Below are 19,343 nucleotides of genomic sequence, written 5' to 3' on the forward strand. Positions count from 1 at the left end.
TGATCATTTTAAAAGAATTGCCTATTAAGTTTATAGAAAATCAAGGATATAGGAAACACATAAACAAAGCATGTCCTAGATTTTGTATATCGTCACTATGGACTGTTACTAAGGATTGTTATAACATTTATACTGATAAAAAAACTTGAATGAGAAGATTGTTAAGAACATGTGTTGGTAGAATATGTCTCACCACTGACACATGGACTTGAATACAAAGAATTAATTATATATGTCTAACTACCCATTTTATTGATGATGATTGGAGGTTGTAAAAAAAGAATTTTGAACTTTTGTTTGATCACTAGTCACAAAGGTGAGGTCATTGGTAAGGCAATTAGTAAATGTTTGGGAGATTGAGGGATCCAAAAGATTTTTTCTATCACTATTGATAATGCTAGTTCAAATGATGTTGCAATAGGACATTTGAAGAAAAAAATTTAATGTTGCTGGAACTAGTATTTTAAAAGGTAGATTTTTTCATATGAGATGCATTGCTCATATTGTTAATCTTGTGGTCTTTGATGGATTGAAGGATATGAATACCTCAACTGCTTATATTAGAAGGGCAATGAGATATGTTAGACAATCCCCTACTAGATTAGCCAAGTTTAAGGAGTGTGCTGCTAGTGTGGGAGTTAAGAGCAAGTGTTTATTGTGTTTGAAGGTGAACACTAGATGGAATTCTACTTTTTTTATGTTGGATACCGCTTTCAAATTTCAAAAGGCTTTTGCATCATTTTAATTATGTGATAATAGTTGCATACTTGAGCTTATAAGGTTGGGAGATGAGGTGCCCGATGATAGAGATTGGACAAATGTTAGGAGAATTTCTTGTTTCTTAAGAGAATTTTATGATTTGACCTTGAGTGTTTCAAGCGCATCTTACATAACTGTTAATTCTTTTTTTGGATTCCATTTCTGATGTGTATACGACTTTGATTGAATGGAAAAATGGTGATGATGTTGATTTACGATCTATAGCAATTAAGAAGAAAGAGAAATTTGACAAGTATTGGGGGAATGTGGACAAAATGAATTTGGTGTTATTTATTGTTGTTATACTTGATATGAGGAAAAAGCTTTTTTATGTTGAATTCACTTTGCTAGATATGTATCCTCCTACTCAAGCTTCAATAATGTTTTCTTTGATTACACAAACAATGGATGAGTTGTTTCATTGTTATAGAAATATATTACAACCTCCAGCTCGTGATGTTGGTGAAAGTGGTCAAGAGTGTCCAACGTGCATGGGTCAAGGCATTAGGTGGTTGTAGTAATAGTGTTGCTTCGACTTTGATTGGCAAGGACACAGAACATACTAAACAAAGATTGGATAGGTTCAATAAGCACCGGTTAAACACTGGATCAAAAGAGCTGAAAACGAAATTGGAGAAATATTTATCTGAGCTTGTGGATGATGAAGGTTTTGATGATGATGAGTTTGACGTTCTCTTGTGGTGGAAACTTAATCAATTTAGGTTTCTTGTACTTGCCGCTATTACTCGTGATGTTTTGGCTGTTCCCATATCAACAGTTGCTTTGGAATCCGCTTTTAGTATCGATGAACGTGTGCTTGATGCATATAGGAGTTCTTTAACTCTTAAGGTCCTGCAAGCACTTATTTGTGCTCAAGATTGGTTACCTGGATTGGCGCGTGGTGATCTAGATTTGATTAAAGATAATTTGGACAACCTTGATAAACTTCATTTTAGTAACTATTTAATTTATTTAAAAATTTTATTTATAATTTAATTTATTAGATTTGTCAAAAATCAATTTACTATATTTGTTATTTTATTTTTTAGAATTGACTAATATTGCATTGGAGACAATAGCTCAGTCTGAGACTGAGTCGAACTAACATTTTCAATTAATGTTATCATTAGGTATTATGCAATATTTATACTACATTTATAATTCATTTAGGTTATCATACCACAAAAATTTATATTAATTATATATTTGCTTTTAACCTTTTTAGGAGCATGTTCTGCAAAATCATTAAAAATTAAAATTAGAGCCTTGGAGATCCATCTTTTGAAAATTAGTAATTTATGTTGTGAAGCTTTAAGTTGTGAAACTCTTCTTTGTTTATTTATTGTATGAAGATTAATGTTAATTTCTTTGTCATCATATTTAATTATAGAACTTTTGAAACTAATATTTATTTATTATATAAAGATTAATGTTTATTTATTGCATGAAGATTAATATTATTAATCATTTTAAAAATAAATAAATAGGTCGAAAAGATTACATATAAATAAAGGGACCTAAAATAACTATTTGTAAGAAATTATATAAAAAAGGCCTACGTCAAACAAAAAAAAACCATTTTGAACAAAAGAAGCCTAACTTAGCCCAAGTCAACCCTAAATTGTCCAAGTCAACTCACTACAAAACCGACCTAAAATTGACTAAACTGAAGCCCCCTAAAACCGATCGAAACTAACCTTTGACACAATGCAGTTCAGTCAATTGGAAAAGTTTAATTTTTTGATCACTTTTACAAAAAATCGAACCAAAAACCGAACCAACTGAAGCTTGCTCTCCCGTACTTAAAACTTAATATTTTTATAGTGAGCAAAAGACCAAAAAGGCTAAACTCAAGTCTAGAACCCTTCAAACTCAAGTAACCCACATGTTAATCAACTGAAGCTCCAAATGACACAAAACTATCACTCCATGTGGCGCAAAATAAGGCAAAAAGGCTTCCTTTTATATATAGTTATAAATATGTGGTTAAATGTTTTGAGAAATATTATTATTAATTTTACCAATTTTCATGCCCATTTTTTATTTTGATCCCACATTAGTGAAATTCAAATGACACTATTACTTTATAATCAACTCCTATTTATCATTTTAACACCCAAATAACTCTCCCAGTGATCACGGAAAATATTTTTTATAAGATGATCCAAACGATAGATAAAGTTTTCGATAGTTTATCCAAACAATAGAAAACATTAAATTTTCCTATAAAATATATTACATTGAAAAATTTTCCCCAATAAGGTATTTTTTAATTACCAAACGGACCCTAAATGACTTCAACGTAACTTTGTTCTTTATTAGCATTCAAGGTCAGCTATATAATCCACTACATTTCCACCAAAAGTTATTTCATTTTGTTTCTTCCGTTAGAAGTTTAGTAACATGATTTAAAGTCAGTTGTATACTCTATTGCATTTCCACCAAAAGTCATTTGTTTTCTTTTCTTCTGCCTCACATTTCTGCTGTTGTAGAAGTTTAGGACAACAATCACAAATACTGTGCGTTAATACCTATTCCATGTTTTTAGCCTATTCTTGTTTTCCTTCGGTTCACTTCCAATTTGAAATTCCTCATCGGATTTTTGCTAGAGTCCCAAGATTTCCTCAACCCGTTAGTGTCATAAGATAGCTCGAAGGAGTGTTATTTAAGATGCATATATTATCGGTATGTATGAGTTCAATACTAGATGGTGATGGTATTAACATATATGTCAGTACTACTGATCCCTTGGAGTCATCAATGGTACTTAAAGATGTTTCCTTAGCTGTCGTCGAAATATCTAATGCACATGCTAGGAGAAACTTTGACAAGGCAAATGAACTTCCTCAAAAATCAACCAAGTAGGATACCAGTTGATAAATCATGAAAACAAAGAGATACTTGCTCGAAAGTATGGACTTCGACTAAGAAGGATCAATGTATCAGAGAATGATATGCCATATCGAAAAAAAGCTAAAGAAGAGTTTATTAAACTGTTTCGTGGGAAGCAATTGACGGTGCTCATCTATGACATGGATCATTATAGTCATTTTGTGGTAGATGTGTATTGTCATGACACTCTTGTGGAAGAAGTAATGTTAAAGAAAAAGCTTGCATGGCATTATGTTGCTTATGATCATCGCCTTGAATTTGCATTTTGGGAAAATGAGGCTTGAGCTAAGAGAATTGGTCTTTAGGCATCAACCATGAGACTAGAAGAAAGACAGATATGAAGGATGATAGCATTGTCTTGGCTAAAGCAAATTATCCTTATTCAGAGTTTGTTGGGGTCCAATCCCATCCAAGAGGACATTAGTTTTTTTTTTCCTTGAAAATGATTCTTTTAAGACCATTAATTACAGTTGAATTTGAGGACAGTAATATTTTGTTGAAAGGAATATTTTCTTAAATTGTATATAAATGTAAAAGAATTTAATTATGTTTGATAGGTTATAGTCTAACGCTGTCATCTACTTCAATAAAGGTTGAAAACATGTGAAAAATAATTTTAGACAAAATAAAAACGTGTGGGTCAAAAATCAAAGATAACCTTTTACTTTAATTTCATACAAATTTTCTGCTAGACTATTTGTGCAGAGTTCTACACCAAAATCTAAGGTTGATAAAGTACTATAAAGTTCATTCATTGTTGCCATGCAAACCATATCTATTGCATATGTATTCTACCCAAAGTTTGTGTCAAAAGTTTGATAGGCACTCACCTTCAAAGCTGGTAAGCAAAAAACATATTCAAGATTTTAGATTTAAATGATAATAATGCCTTTGTATGAAAGAATAAAAGGAAAAAAAAAACTTAAAATCTTTGTACAGAATATAAGGTATAACATGAAAATGGAAATCTTATTTCTCAAAATTTACATGAATTATAGTAAATGATATGGAATATGGGAATTGGACCAATATCGCATTAATTTAAATGTTGGAAGTGTCTAAATTGTACGTATATCACTTCCTCGAAATCCTATCTCATCCTAATTGCATCTTTATCTGATATACTTGTCAAGATAAATAATATTGTCTGAAAATTTATGGTAATAAACTTTCCACATCTTTGTTATTGCATTCGTCATGTTTTAACTGCCAAATGGGCTATAGCAGTTCTGGTTCTACATGAAACTTGAGCTAAAAATTGATAAAATATGAATATGAATTGCAGTATCATCTTTAAATAAACTGAGTAATGACAACTTAACCTATTTTAAGCATTGAAAATATACTGTATCTTGACAAAAGACTCATTTTTCATATTAAAAATCACCTTTTGATTGTAACTCAAAATCCCAAATTAACCTTGTTGGATTTAATTTTATTGTTTGGCACACTTTCAAGCCTCCCTACAAACAAAATACAGCTTACCCATGACATGAAGAATAGCAACTAAAGCGATGAAACTGATGCTTATGAGAAGCACAACATTTGGAGAGATATTGAGGCATGGATCATCATCTATGTAAAACTGGAGCATGGTCCCAATTGCCCTTTCAAGGTTGCACCATTTGTCGTTCTCTTCTTATGCAGGCTCACAACAGCTATTGCACTTCCGCTTGGGAAAGTTGTTCCACTAGCCATTTCTATAACAAACAACACATGTGATTACCTTGATAAGATATTCCTTTCATTCTTCCTTTAAGTTGTTTACAACATCTGGTTCTTTTGGGGTTATAGTTGATGGTTGTTTAGCAATTCCCTCTCCACTACATAACTAGACATGAGAGTTTCTTTTCATCCAACTCCTCACCAAAAACATGAGTAAAAAAAAGATTTTATTCTTAAAATATAAAAGAAATTAATGACTAATGGATTGAATCGTGGAATTCTTTTTTTTGAGATTTTATCGGATTTGTTAGAATTTTGTATATCTTGTTTGGATATATATTAGATATATACAAGTAATTAAACATGGATTTTATTTATAAATAATGTCTAATCTTATTTTTGTTATAATGTTCTAATGAATCTTTATTTTGCTTTATCTTTTTTAATCATATTCATATCGGATCAACAAAAATTTAACAATTTAATAAAATATAAACAAAATTTTTGTGGGCAAATGGTTACTCTTTCAATACCTATTTCAGTTGTCGAGTTAATTCATGACCTCTCATAATTAGAATAAAAAGAAATTAAGTGGTCTTTGGTTTGTTCTACCATCCTACCTAATAAGTTTAAAGAATTTCCACCAATACCAAGACAAAAAGATAGAAATAACAATTTTGCTAAATCAAACATAGATTTTGTTCCTTTTCAAAAAAATTTTGGTTAGCTATAAGTGCTAAGGGGATCAAGCAACTCCATTTACACATTTTGCACCTAATCAATTTTTACTTAACCCTATAGAAAAATATAGTTAAAGCTTTAAAAGGTAAATAAATAAAGAAAAATAATCAAGTAAAAAAAGACTGAAATTTTCTTCATATCTTTATTGTCAAGGTAAAAATATGGTTCCACCATCAACAGTGATACTTAAATGCCTAAAATATAAAAGATAGTGAGAAAAGTCAGAGTTTAACTCTACTGCAACTCTAACAATTAAGTTAATAAAGAGTAGGGAGATAGAGAGAAAGTAGAAAAGAGCATACCCCCTTTATGAAGGCAAGTTTACCATATATTGGAATAAAGTCAAAAAATTTGCCTAACACCCATAGTATATTTTCACCCATTAGATCTTTTTGAGCCCGAGCTACTAGCCTAGATGAAGTGAAAAAAAGTTCAATAGACTCAATGCAAAAAATTGTTGGTGTTTTCCTAATGTTGTTGCTAGTAGAAAATTCTCAAGATAAGTCCATAGGCATGTTAGAAATTGGTTTTATTTATACAAATTATAAATGGGTGAGGTAATATGTTGAATAATAGATTTGAGAAGTAATGGTTGATAAGTATTATTGATTTCTCACATAAGTGCACGTATTGTTAACAAGTAATATAATAAAAAGTAAAGTTCGTTTTCATTAAGAATCAAATTAATCCTTACTTGTTAACTACTAAAATTATAACACGTTAATCTTATCCACACAATTAAAAATTAAATTAAATAAAAATTAATTTTAACAAACTAAAGACTAAAACTAATCTAAAATTAATCAACAAAATTATTTTATTAAATTCGATTGAGTTTTAGACTTAAAATTATAATGTCTTTTAATACTATATTTGATTATTGTCTCTCTCTCTTAACTTAGTTTAATAGATTAAGTTACTAACCTAGAATCCTAAATTATATACAAATCTCTATCCAATTTCTCATAAAATTATTTCTCCTAATTAACGTACTATATGTCTATGCAAAAATGATTTATTAAGTTTGTACTTTAATGCTAGTTACGTATTGCTTATAGGTGTATGTCTATTCTATATGCAAATCAAACTTTTTAATCAACTAAGTGTATTTGATCATACATTATGCTATTCAAAGTCTACCTAAATCTTCTTCGTCAAAGTTTAGCTTAGATTTTCAATTTAATCTTAATTGATGATCAAGCAACTAGAAGTATTAAGAATAAAATAGAGTAACAACTTGAATCCAGAAAACATAAACAAAAGAAATATAAATAAATCAAACTACGTATTGAGTTCAATCATAATCTTAAATAAATAATTTAGTTCTCCATCAAATCACATATCATCATCAAATTAAGTTTAAAGAATAAAATCAAACTAAAAAAATAAAACCCTAGAACTATAATCTTGATCTTCTAAATCTTTTTGAATCCTTCAAATTATTTTCAATTTCAATAACTTTGTAACTTGATTTCCAACTCTTAATCTGGTGTTTTATTTATCTTTAAAAGTCTTCCAAAAGTTTATTTTTTTAAGATTTTAAAGTTAAGTTAAATTGAGTGAAGAAAAAAGTCAATTTTAGTTAGGATTTTCTCATCAGACTACGTGAGCTGCGACATACCTCCATCAAGACCACGGTCTTGATCAATTAATTAACAGAAATCATAATTGCTCTACGACTGTTGCAGTGTTTCAACCTCGACACGATTTTTTGTTATCTTCTAGATCGCACTGGGTGAAGTGGTAAATACGAAAATTATAACTTTTTCTCTCAGCTTTTTAACTGTCTACAAATTATCTCATTTAGAGTTCTGTAGAGAGAGTTATGGTCTAAATACCAATAAATGTGCAGTGAAAACCTACACCTTAAAATTACTTTTCTTTTTTCATTAAAATTCTTCTTTCATTAAACACCTACAAAATCATGACTAAATTAATAACAATCTCTGTTAATTATATTAGCATCAAATTAAGAATAAAAGTAACAAAGATTAGATTAACTCACTTAAATTACTTAATTTAAAATAATTTAAATACAACTTACTAATTTCTATGCATTACCACAATAACAAAACTAAATTATTTCAAAATTAAATTCAAATAACTTTATATCATAAAGTTATCAATAAGCATTCCAAATAAGATATCAAAGTTTAGGATACCTTGACTTCATTACCAAAAATAAGAATTTATTGCGAATATTCTACACTAAGCTTGAAAAAAGATAACGCTCTTACAAACTTTCTTGATCAAAACTAAGTCTCACATGACAACTACAATGACCCTTGATAATTATACAAATCTCTTTGCAATAGAGTAAGAAGTGCAATTACTCTAAAGATAGATAATATATGATATACAATTATTCTCTCTACATGTTTATCACTTACAAACAGAATAATAAATTACAACTATCTTTTTCTTTGAGCTATAACTTAAAGAAATTAACCAAAAACTATATACACTAGCATAGAGATAGGTTAGCACCAAATTTTGCCAAGCACGAACTAGAAAATTTCTTACCTTAAGAATCTTTCAATATGCTACCTCAACTGGACATAGATTGTAGAAAAAAAACCAACTGCTAGCCTTTGTTGTTTCTTAATTAAACCTTGCACAAGCAACAACATTAAGAAGATAACCACATTTGCAAACAACTTCTTCAGCAACCTGGCCTAGTGCATTAGACCTTTGCTTAATTGCTCCCTTTGGTCAACCTATGCTAGCTCGGGCTTTGGGAATTGGGGGCTAGTGTTGTGGGAAAAAATTATACCAAGGGCTTTGTAAAAATTTTTCTATTACTACATATATGGTAAGTTTATCTCCCTAAAGGAGAACTCTCTTTCCACTACTACTAGACTGTCTCTACTTTCACATTATACTATAATCAAAAGTTAGGTCAGAGTCTCTCTCGCCATCCCTTCTTTTGCATATCAATGATTAAGCACCATGATTGATGGTAGAACCACATGTTTACCTCAACATTTATCAATAATATGCCAAAAAATGTTCAAGCTAAATATGATAGCCCATTTGGCCTTGTGCAGAAAACACTTGGGTATATTACCCAGCCATGCTCAGTACTTTGTGATTAGAAATGATTTACAGTAAATTCCTTATGGAGCCAGCAAAAGTTTCCATTTTTTAAACAATTACACAGCATACTAATAAAGTAATATGTGCCCCAGTTCCCATTTCCTTGAAATAAAGCATCAGATTCAGAACCAAAAACAGATGTTTCTAATCCCCAACATACCCAACAAAGCAAACATCTTGTAAATCTCCATAACAAATAGTTAACCACCCCACCCAGAAACAAAATTAAAATTATTCTCTTTCCAACATAAAAAAAAAAGGGAGGAAAAAGCTGTAAAAGGAAAAAGAAAACAAAGTAGTCAATAGAAAAGGCAAAACCAGATTCATGCAGTGTTAGATTTGGTTGAAAAAGAATCGAAATTTCTACAAAACAAGAAAAACCCAGACAGATAAAATGGTTTTAAAGACTAAAAGGCTTCAGTAGAGATCAATAAAAGCAAGTGATTTATAGAGTGGATTAACAATGAACAGCTAAAAAAAGAAACAAACAAAAGGGACTGAAGAACATCAATTGGAAAAGTAAATCGGTATAAGAGGTAAAGGTACCTTCGAAATTGCGGATCTTTAGCTTTGAAGGGTTTGGATCTTGTGTGAGAGAGAAAGACTAGAGCCATTTTAAGGGGGATTATAGTTGGCGATAGAACATATTTGATGGCATTTCTAAAATTTCCACTATGAACATATTAATAAATAAAAATATAATATAATATCAAAAAATTTTATTTTCTAATTTTGATAATTTTTTTAGGTGAAGAGTGACAAGTAAGGAAAAAAAATTATTTTAAAACTTTCAAATTAATAAATTTTAATCCAAAAAAGAAAATGTGTTTGTGTTAAAAACAAGCAATGAGCTATGACAATGTAAAAGAAAAACAAAAATAGAGCATTCCAATTCAAAATACGTACCATAAGGAAAGAGAAGCATTTCCCTTCTTTCCTTTATTAGGAATGAAATATGATTTCTTGATTCACTATCAATTAATTTGAAAATGCTTCATGTATATAATAATTTAATTTAAACAAAATATTTTTTTCAATTTTCGTTCATTTTCGATGTACCGACCCAAACTTAAGGCCGTTATCGGCACAAGGATCTTACAGGTGAAACCCGCCAGAACCAAGCCAACCTCAAAAATTGGACATCGGATTAACAAATATAGCACACAAAATCCATTTGTATGTGTGTGACAAGACTGAAATTTAGATAATATACTTACTCCAAATGTTTGCAACTTATAAAACAATTCATTTACGTATACTTACATGTACAAAACATATATATGTATATATATGCACATTCCTCGCACATTGATACGTAAGTCAATGTGCACGTGCATAAATAAAAACAGAAGTGCTTATATACTGGGCTAAATCCCTCTCAAAATAAGCTAACGGAAATAACCGGCAACACAGTCGCCCACAAAACCAGAAACGTCTGAGACCAGAATCAGCAGAGTGGACACAACAGGTTGGGTGTCCCTATCGGATGCCAAAATCAGCCTACAGAACAGATGCAAGCTACTTGCTTCCAAGCGAAAGTCCCCAAAAGCTATATATATTTGCACAAGGCAACAATTAATTGGGATGAGTCTTTCATAACTCAGTGAGTAGGTGCGGAACTAAACATGCGGAAACGGGAGAGTTTAGTTATTTTTTTTAACCAGAACAAGTATTATCCAAGTCACTGCCCTTACATTTTCTAACCTATTTACCTGAACAGAATCAAAATCATAACCGGTTCATCGAAGCATATGCTGCATGCCAGGCATAACAAATATCAGGTGTATTTTAGAACTATTTCTCATGCCAATTCTCTTAGGTGCTATCAGACATGTGGAAACAGAATAACAGCCTCAGAAGTCCATAAGCAAATAACAGAAGCATACTCACAGAGAAACAGAAATTCACGAGCAGAAATAGAGAACGACAGAATGCTTACCTAAAGCTGATCAGATATCCAGGAATACGATGCTAAGGCTCAAACCTTTCCCCAAGCACCAACATACAGAAAGATTTAATTAAAACATTACCCAAACTTGTCTTTAACTCCTTAACCTTGACAGAATTACGCCTGTAGCTAGCCATTCGAATCATAAGTTAGATGGTAAGTACAACAGATTCTAAGCTCACTTTGGAACTAATTCAAGAGCCCAATCCAAGAGTTTTAAGCAAACAGATCAAACTAGAGTTTAGTTGACAGAAACTCACCTTGAAGGCACATGTGCAAAAAACAAAGGTTTATAGCAGCAAACAGCAACTTATGAATCGAAACAGATTATCAAAAGCTCAGCCACAGAAAAACATAAGCACAGACATACCAAACATGGCAGAGCTTAAAGCTTACTTTAAAACTAGGCCAAACTTCAAGTCAACCAGACTAAGTCAGGATTGCCCAGCGATTTAAACTACGCAAATATGTCTTAGGCATTCATTACAGAGGAAAAAAAAATACAATATGATAAAGCATGCACACCTTAGAAGTGCATGAACATAAAACAGAACTTCATTAAAATAAACAGATACATATTAGAGTAAATAAATGTATATCAGACTCATTCGGTGCCGAACCCACCGATGGAATAACCGGTCTTGTTCGATCATTACAAACTCATCTGGAACCATATTCATCAGACGGAATAGCACACTACACAGACGCGTCCAGCATTATATGGAAAACACGAACAATGTGGTTTATACAGCAGAATAGATTTTTCCAGAAAACCTTTTGAAGGTCTAAAGGATTAGAATGCTGGTTTCCCGTTTTACAGATATATATATTTCAGAAAACCGGACCAATTATCTCAAGTGAGAATCAGATATTTCACAAAACAATTTAACATCAAGACTAGCAGCATCAGAAATGTAATTCATGCTCTGTTTATATATTTATTCGAATAGTTTTCAAAATTAATACCCCACTCACCTTGACTAGAAGTTCTTCAACAACTAGCAATTTGCCAAACCTTGCTCACCAACACTTTTTTTTTTTTGTTTTTTTGTTTTTTTTTTTAGCCTTCCACTCCACCAAAACAGAATAAATCTCAAAACTCCTGTTTTCAGAAAGTTCCAGGATTTCTAAGCATAACTCAGTTTCATTTCTTCACTAACAACTTCCAAACTAAAATCTCAGAATTTCCAACCATCAATATACCTCAAACTCTTACCCTAGTGGCCAACCCAAAGCACCCTAACTCCAAATTGCTTCAGCTTGACCCAATTGTGGCTTGGCTTTGGTGTGTGTTTCTAAGCCTCAAAGTGCCGCTACAATGCCTGAAGATCTCAAGGGAAACTTGGGAGCTCATGGGTAAAAGAAGAAAGCTCAAGTTCTCTTTCAACAAAGCAAGGAGCAGACAGAACAAAGGAGTTTCAAGCCAGCCTCAAAACCACTGTTTTCCTCTCTTTTTTTGGGCCTTCTTGGGCTTCTTTTAATTAAGGGTTCAGCCTTTTTTTTTTATGAAGCTTACGGACCCAGGAGCAAAAATAAATAAATAAAAATAACTTTAGCCCACTTCTCTTAGGCTTTTATTCCCCATCAATCCATTTTGCACACCTATTTTTTTTTCTATTATTATTTTTATTTTTATTTTTTTTAGTATTATTATTATAAATTCTCTCTCACATTTTTTTTTTACAACCAATTGAGGTTAAACCCCTATACACTAAGCTCAAAATTAATTCTCCACATTTTTATTAAGCATATTACTCTATAATGCACGAGTATAAAGAACTAGGATGTTACATTAGATTTTAATCTTTGAAATGTTTTTAATATTTTTATCCGTTCGTTGTATTATTCCGTTAATAACTGAAAAAAATATTCATGCGAAATACTAAAAGCTATTCACATGATATTTTATGTAATTTTACAATGTGGTGAGAATAATTTGATGAAAACATCAAAATAGAATCATTTTAAAATGTTAAGAATTCAAAGATTAAAACCACTAACTTTAGTGTCTTCTACCTTCTTTTTCTTTACACTTTCTCTCTTTATTACTTTTCATCAATACCAGTCACCATCTTCATCTTTATTCTTCTATTTTTTTTTTCGGTATAATCATTTTTTTCCTTTTTTTCATAATTATGTACCTCTTTTATTTTTGAAATTGATAAACATTGAATAAAAAGTAATTTTATTATTATTAAATTAAATTACAGTGTAATATTTTTAATTTTTTTTAATTCCTCGAAGATAAATATAACTTTTCATATTTATAAGCAACAGTAGATTGACAATAACGAATGATCAACATTTTCAAAATAAAAAAGAATAAAATATAATTAAAGAATGTATTGATAAGAATATTTTTGTATTTTACTGTAGAAACATGGGATTTGGATGCAAAGGAGAAATTATGTGTTGGAACAAAATGTGTGTGCATTTTTAATAAATTAAAATAAGATGATAATAATATTTAGAATCTGATAAGATGTAATATGTAGAGTGTGTTTGCTATAAATGCCAAACACATGTTGATTTGCATCTTCAACTACAAACTACACCTTTTATAGTAATCACTTTCTAAATGGACTTTGTGGTGCAATAACATTACCAAATTAGAATTGAGATGAACCCTCATTACTAGGAAGTGAGAAGAAAATGCAAAGCGAAAAGAGCCCTTCACCAAACATTATCCCTAGTCAACATTCAACAAACATTGGGTCATGTGGGATCCCTTTATTATCTCTTGGCCTACTACTTTCCATATATCTTTTTACACGTAAAATAGTAATTGAAAATATATTGACAAGTAACGAAATAACAAAATAAAGAAATATCACACTTCTCTCAACATTTTAGGGCATAAATCCATGTGTTTTTTTTTTCTCTTTTTTCATTGCTCTTAAAAAAAAAAGCGATTTTAATTTTTAATTGAATAAAAGTTTACATCCTGTTTCACAACTAACCCATTTTACAATCTTGATTACCAAAATGCTGCCGGTTTATACACTCCTTCACTATTTTATGAATGTTAATCATTGATTATCGATTAATGATCAGCATCATAGCACCTAAGTCAAGGGCGGTTCAATAATCTCAAAGGCTTAAAACAAAATATTCAAATGAGGCCTTTTGCATTGAAATTAAGAAAAAAAAAATATTAAAATTTTATTATTCTAGTTTTTTGAGATGCAAAATTTCTAATTAAACTTTTATAATCAAATTCTTCTAATTTTTTTAATAATTTTTAATTCATTATTTTTATTACTTGTAAAAAATTTATCTAGTGCTCCTTTTGAGATTGTATTAAACTTTCAATTTTTCTTTTTTAAGCTTTGAATAATCAGAATCATAATTTTTTATTTTACATATTCAAATATTTATTATGAAGTAAAAAAATGTTTAGGTATTAGAATTATCTTATATTTTTAAATGTCTAATATAAAATCAACAATCAAAATTTTTAATTCAAACAAATCAAATATCACATAAAATAAAAACAATATAACAATATAATACAAACTCTAAATTAAAGTAAAAATGTATGCAAAGATTAGAATAATAGTACTTAATTGTTGAATATTTATTGCAAGCCGAAAATGAGGTTCACTACTTTATGAAAATTATAGCATACCAAACTTTCTATGTATTTTTTGAAAGAAAATTGAAATTAAAAGATAAAAGTGCAAATAAGTAAAGAAAAAATTCAAAAATGGATATTATAAATTGAAAAAAAAAATTAATTTTATATATAGGAAAAAATAATTGTTGAAAATGTTAAACACAAGTAATAGTAATTGATTGGAATAAAAGAAATAGGTGAGTAAAAAATAGTGGTTGAAAATTATTAAATAGATATTACTGTTAGTTGATTGAAAATAGGAGAAATAGTTGAGAATTAGCAGTATTGTAAGAACTGAAAACTGATAAACAAAATGGAGATTTATTAAGCATATAATTTGAAAAATGAAAAAATATGTTATTTTATTAATTATTTTTTACTTTTACATATTTTTAATAAAAAATAAAATGATTTAGTTGAGAATTAATAAGAATGTGAACGTAAGAGAAAATAAATATTTATTAGGTATTAGAGAATAAGTAAATATTTTATTAATTACCTTAATTTTTATATAATTAATTATATTATATTATAAAAATATGAGATCTTTTCAAATTTGACGCTTAAAGCTTTTTTTTGAGTAACTTTATTCAAAAGTCGATCTTAAGTTGAGAATTTGATTTATTGATTAATATATGATTTTTTTACTTAAATAGTATAATTTTAATTTTTTAACTTAAAAAGCGAGTCTAAGTCTAAAAAAAATTTAGCATCACACGGTGGATAATATTTGATGCTGGAGGGAATGATTTGAGACTTATCCAAGGCTCAAGAGCAGTGAAGGAGCCGGGAAAGGGGCTTGACCAAAGGAAATTCAGTGGAGCTATCATGTTTTTCACTCACCGATATTCCCATGTTTTACGTCCAACAGCAAGCAAGCGCAGCGTGCCCGTTAAGGTTTTGAAATTGAAAAAAAAAAAAGAGAAAGCAACGCTACTTTTCCAAAGTAGGCTCAACGTCCAACAAGAAAATTACCCTCCCTCCTACAATCACCACGAAATTGACTCTTCCAAGGCCTAAAGTAGAACGCATTATGATATAATTAGCCGCCTAGAATATCGACTTCCTAGGAACTTCAACAGAATAGTCGTTGGAGAAAGTCCACTCAAACAAGGAATGGGCAGGTTCCAAGCACGAAACGAGACACTCCTGGTACATAAAGACAAGACAAAGGTAGGCCAAGCTGACCACGTTTTCTGGCAGCTCCCAATTCGCAGGACAACAGAAATTTCCTCTTTAACAATACAGGAAAGGACCCATTCTTTTCTTTTATTTTTGTAATAATTTTTCTTTCTCTCTTCCCTGGTGGTCTTGCCTGCAGCATACAGGCAACTTCCTAACCGCCTTTCAAAACAGACCAGCTTTGATGCCTTAAAATACCCTTCCCGAACCTCATCATTCCATCAATCCACGCAGACTATTCTTTTCTGTTCCTCTTGAATACCATTCTCTCAACCTGGCCAACAAGCTTTTCGCTGTCTTACACATAGAAGAAAACCAAATAGTTCTTCTTCTTTGTAGTCATAGATTTTACCCTACTATATTGCTTTGGTTCAAATGGAGACATCATCAGCAAACTCTAGCCAGTTTCAATTGGTTGATATGATCTTGTTGTTTCATAGTTTAATATGTTATAATAGCATAAGAAGTTTTTTCTCAAGATATTGGTCTTTTCCACAAACCCAGTATGAACATGGCATCTCAAAGACATCAGGCTGGGAGAACAACCAGACTTTTGAGTGTTTAAACAAGGAAGTTTCATCTGCTGAGAAGAAGAAAGATGAGGGGAGAGTGTACAGACAAGATGTGGAGAAGCTGATGGGAAATCTGGGACTTTTTTGCAACCAAGAAAGTGAGGAGCTAAATGAATCATTTAGTTCTGATGAGCTTTCCAGGCTGTTTGAGGAGGAGCCAAGTTTGGAAGAGGTGAAGCAAGCTTTTGATGTTTTTGATGTGAATAAAGATGGGTTTATTGATGCAGAGGAGTTGCAGAGAGTTCTCTGTATTTTGGGATTGAAGGAAGGCTTGAATCTGGAGAACTGCAATAAAATGATCAAAACCTTTGATGAAGATGGAGATGGCAGAATAGATTTTCAGGAATTTGTAAAATTCATGGAGAGCAGTTTTTGCTGAATCAGTCTTTTTTTTCTTTTTCCTTTAATTTTTTCTGGAAGCTTAATAGATACCATAAGGCCTGATTAATTTTTACCACTATTTCTTGTTAGGTGGTTTTGATATAATTGATATTTCTTTTTCTTTTGTTATAATTGCGGTTATGACTATTATTATCAGATATTGGTATTACTAAGTATCGCCCTATACTAATTTGTGATTGCAATCAAGGTCAGATACTATAAATCTGAGTCAAGTTCTCAGAAAATCAGGAAAAATTTTCGCTCATCCTGTCTAGGAGAAATAGTTTTCGGACATCAGGAATTTATTACCAGGGAAAATTTTGATTCTATTTAAAGGAAACTTAGCAGTATAGAGGTGCGTCCATATAATATAGAAAGAACGTATTCCTGCATATTAATTTTCTCTAAGAAACGCACACTGATGCTAAATGGAGGAAACAACAGAGAAAGAAGATAATCTAATTGAAGACAAACATGGTTCCGTGGTTCAATAAGATTAGAACCCATCCATGCTCATTCTCATCTCAGATTTTTCAGTACTACAAAGTGAAAAGATTGTTAAGTATATATATATATACAAAAATGGAAAAAAGACACTGTTGACTATGGAAACTTGCACCCCCCCTTCTCTGAACTCAATTCTTTCTACAGAGAGCAGAAGGGGAAAATGAAGATGGAGCAAGCAAATGAATGTAGAAGAATTTGATTTTTCCAAGCAAGAATCAAAATCTGTCGACGGTGCCAGTATTCAAACTGTAGGAATTAGGGAACATTTTTCTTTTCATTTAGTCTGGCATATCTGTGGGCTGTTTTCGTTCCCTAGTTCCTGAAATATGGAAACCAGTCTTTGGTTCTTGCATTCATAAATGTTCCTGAACATTTTACATCAACATCTAAAAGGATCGTGCGTTCAGCTTTCAGCAACATGGGCAGGAAGGCATCAGTCAACTGCATATAGACCCTAACATTGGAATTTATAACCTGAAAAGAAGGAACCCATTCATAAGTCCTTTGTAATTATAAATGATAATAAAGGCAAAGATATAATATGTTTCCAGAACATCCATTTAATACTTACATAGTATCCAGGTAAACAGAATGAAGATCGATGATCCCTGGCTGTCTTGGAGAAAAATTTGGTGTGCATGTTTTCTGTGCTCCAGAACATACAATTTTCTTCTACCACCATCAAGAAGCAAACAGTCAATGAACCAATTACCAGTAATCTGCACATGAACAGCATCCATTTTGAAATCTGTGGAAGCGATTTGCATCTCTGACAATGATCATCCTGTTTGTGATCTTTGAAATAAGTTTCACAGCAGAATGGCAGTCTTCACACATTCTAAGGTTTTTAAATACCCAAATAGGTGCCTTCAAGGGAGTTTGCATTAGGCCATATGCAATGGCCAATTTCTCACTGTGATAACTAAGATAGTCTTCCTTTTGCTCCTCCTCCACATCATGCAACACAGAAGCAACATCTGGTACATATCCCAATGGCTTAATCTTAGCTAACAGTTCTTTTACTTTCTCATAGATTTGACTTGACTCTGGGTGTTCACAATCCTCTGAAACAAAAACATGGGTAACATTTCTTATCTCTATCCAGCTCACTCCAGGTTCTTTCTTGATATTTCTCTCTCTCATCAGTTTTCGGATCTTCACTACTTCATCCCACCTCTTTGCTTTTGCATAAATATTAGATAACAGTGCATATGTTCCTACATCATTAGGGTCCATCTCTAACAGTAATCCTGCTATGCGCCTCCCAAAAACATAATTTCGATGGACATGACAAGCACTGAGCAGTGTACGCCATGCAATAACATCTAATTTGACTGGTATAGACCTCAAAAATTTCTCGGCCTCATCAAGTAGTCCAGCCTTGCTCAGGAGTCCAACAACACACGTGTAGTGCTCCAACCCAGGTTCTACTCCAAACTGTCTCATGAATTGGTTCAAGAAGTATAAACCTTCTTTTACTAGACCGAGATGGCTACAAGCAGAGAGAACACCTACAAAAGTAACATAGTTAGGACATTCTCCTACAGCCAACATGTCTTGAAACACAGCCATAGCTTCCTTACCTAGCCCATGATGAGAATACCCACATATCATCACATTCCATGTAATGCTGTCTCGATACATCACTTCTGAAAAAACTTTACTTGCTGCTTCAATGTTGCCACACTTTGCATACATATTAATCAAAGCATTTCCAACAATAACATGGTCCTTAAAACCGGACTTTTCAATCTCTCCATATAGTACATGTCCATGGCTTAGTGCAGACAACCCTGCACTAGAGTTTAACATAACCGCAAAAGTGAATTCATTAGGTGAAATATCATCGAGTTTCATCTCAGAAAACAGATTTAGTGCTTCCTCAAAGCATCCATTTTGGAAGTATGCATCCATGATTGCAGTCCATAAAACCACATTCCGAACTTGCAACCTATCAAAAACTTTCCTAGCATTAAAAGCCTCT

General features: G+C 31.4%; 2 protein-coding genes and 1 pseudogene across 3 annotated transcripts; 1 reads left to right on the forward strand and 2 right to left on the reverse strand.

Annotated features, from left to right (window-relative positions):
• Window positions 1–4,992: 4,992 nt before the first annotated feature.
• On the reverse strand, window positions 4,993–12,499 carry LOC110426785 (protein transport protein Sec61 subunit beta pseudogene; annotated as a pseudogene). Its single transcript, XR_016351968.1, has 2 exons — window positions 12,077–12,499; window positions 4,993–11,230 (listed from the first exon to the last, which is right to left on the reverse strand). The product of XR_016351968.1 is annotated as a protein transport protein Sec61 subunit beta pseudogene (transcript).
• Window positions 12,500–16,014: 3,515 nt separating this feature from the next.
• LOC110426705 (Calcium-binding EF-hand family protein) lies at window positions 16,015–16,925 on the forward strand. Its single transcript, XM_021441993.2, has one exon. The coding sequence runs from the start codon at window positions 16,275–16,277 to the stop codon at window positions 16,848–16,850; it is 576 nt and encodes a 191-aa protein (XP_021297668.1). The 5' UTR covers window positions 16,015–16,274; the 3' UTR covers window positions 16,851–16,925.
• A 330-nt stretch (window positions 16,926–17,255) lies between these two features.
• On the reverse strand, window positions 17,256–19,337 carry EMB2744 (Pentatricopeptide repeat (PPR) superfamily protein). The gene is made up of 2 exons (XM_021442120.2): window positions 17,931–19,337; window positions 17,256–17,833 (listed from the first exon to the last, which is right to left on the reverse strand). Exon 1 carries the CDS (start codon window positions 19,271–19,273, stop codon window positions 18,068–18,070), a length of 1,206 nt encoding a protein of 401 aa, XP_021297795.2. The 5' UTR covers window positions 19,274–19,337; the 3' UTR covers window positions 17,256–17,833; window positions 17,931–18,067.
• Window positions 19,338–19,343: the final 6 nt, after the last annotated feature.

The sequence above is a fragment of the Theobroma umbraticum genome, unplaced genomic scaffold (genome assembly GCF_002168275.2).
Source record: "Theobroma umbraticum cultivar Fairchild unplaced genomic scaffold, ASM216827v3 scaffold_12.0, whole genome shotgun sequence".
NCBI lineage: Eukaryota > Viridiplantae > Streptophyta > Magnoliopsida > Malvales > Malvaceae > Theobroma > Theobroma umbraticum.

What these genes read in the sequence shown, in the direction of transcription:
- EMB2744 (XM_021442120.2), bottom strand. Translation starts at nt 19,273, where the DNA reads ATGGATGCATACTTCCAAAATGGATGCTTTGAGGAAGCACTAAATCTG.
- LOC110426705 (XM_021441993.2), top strand. Translation starts at nt 16,275, where the DNA reads ATGGAGACATCATCAGCAAACTCTAGCCAGTTTCAATTGGTTGATATG.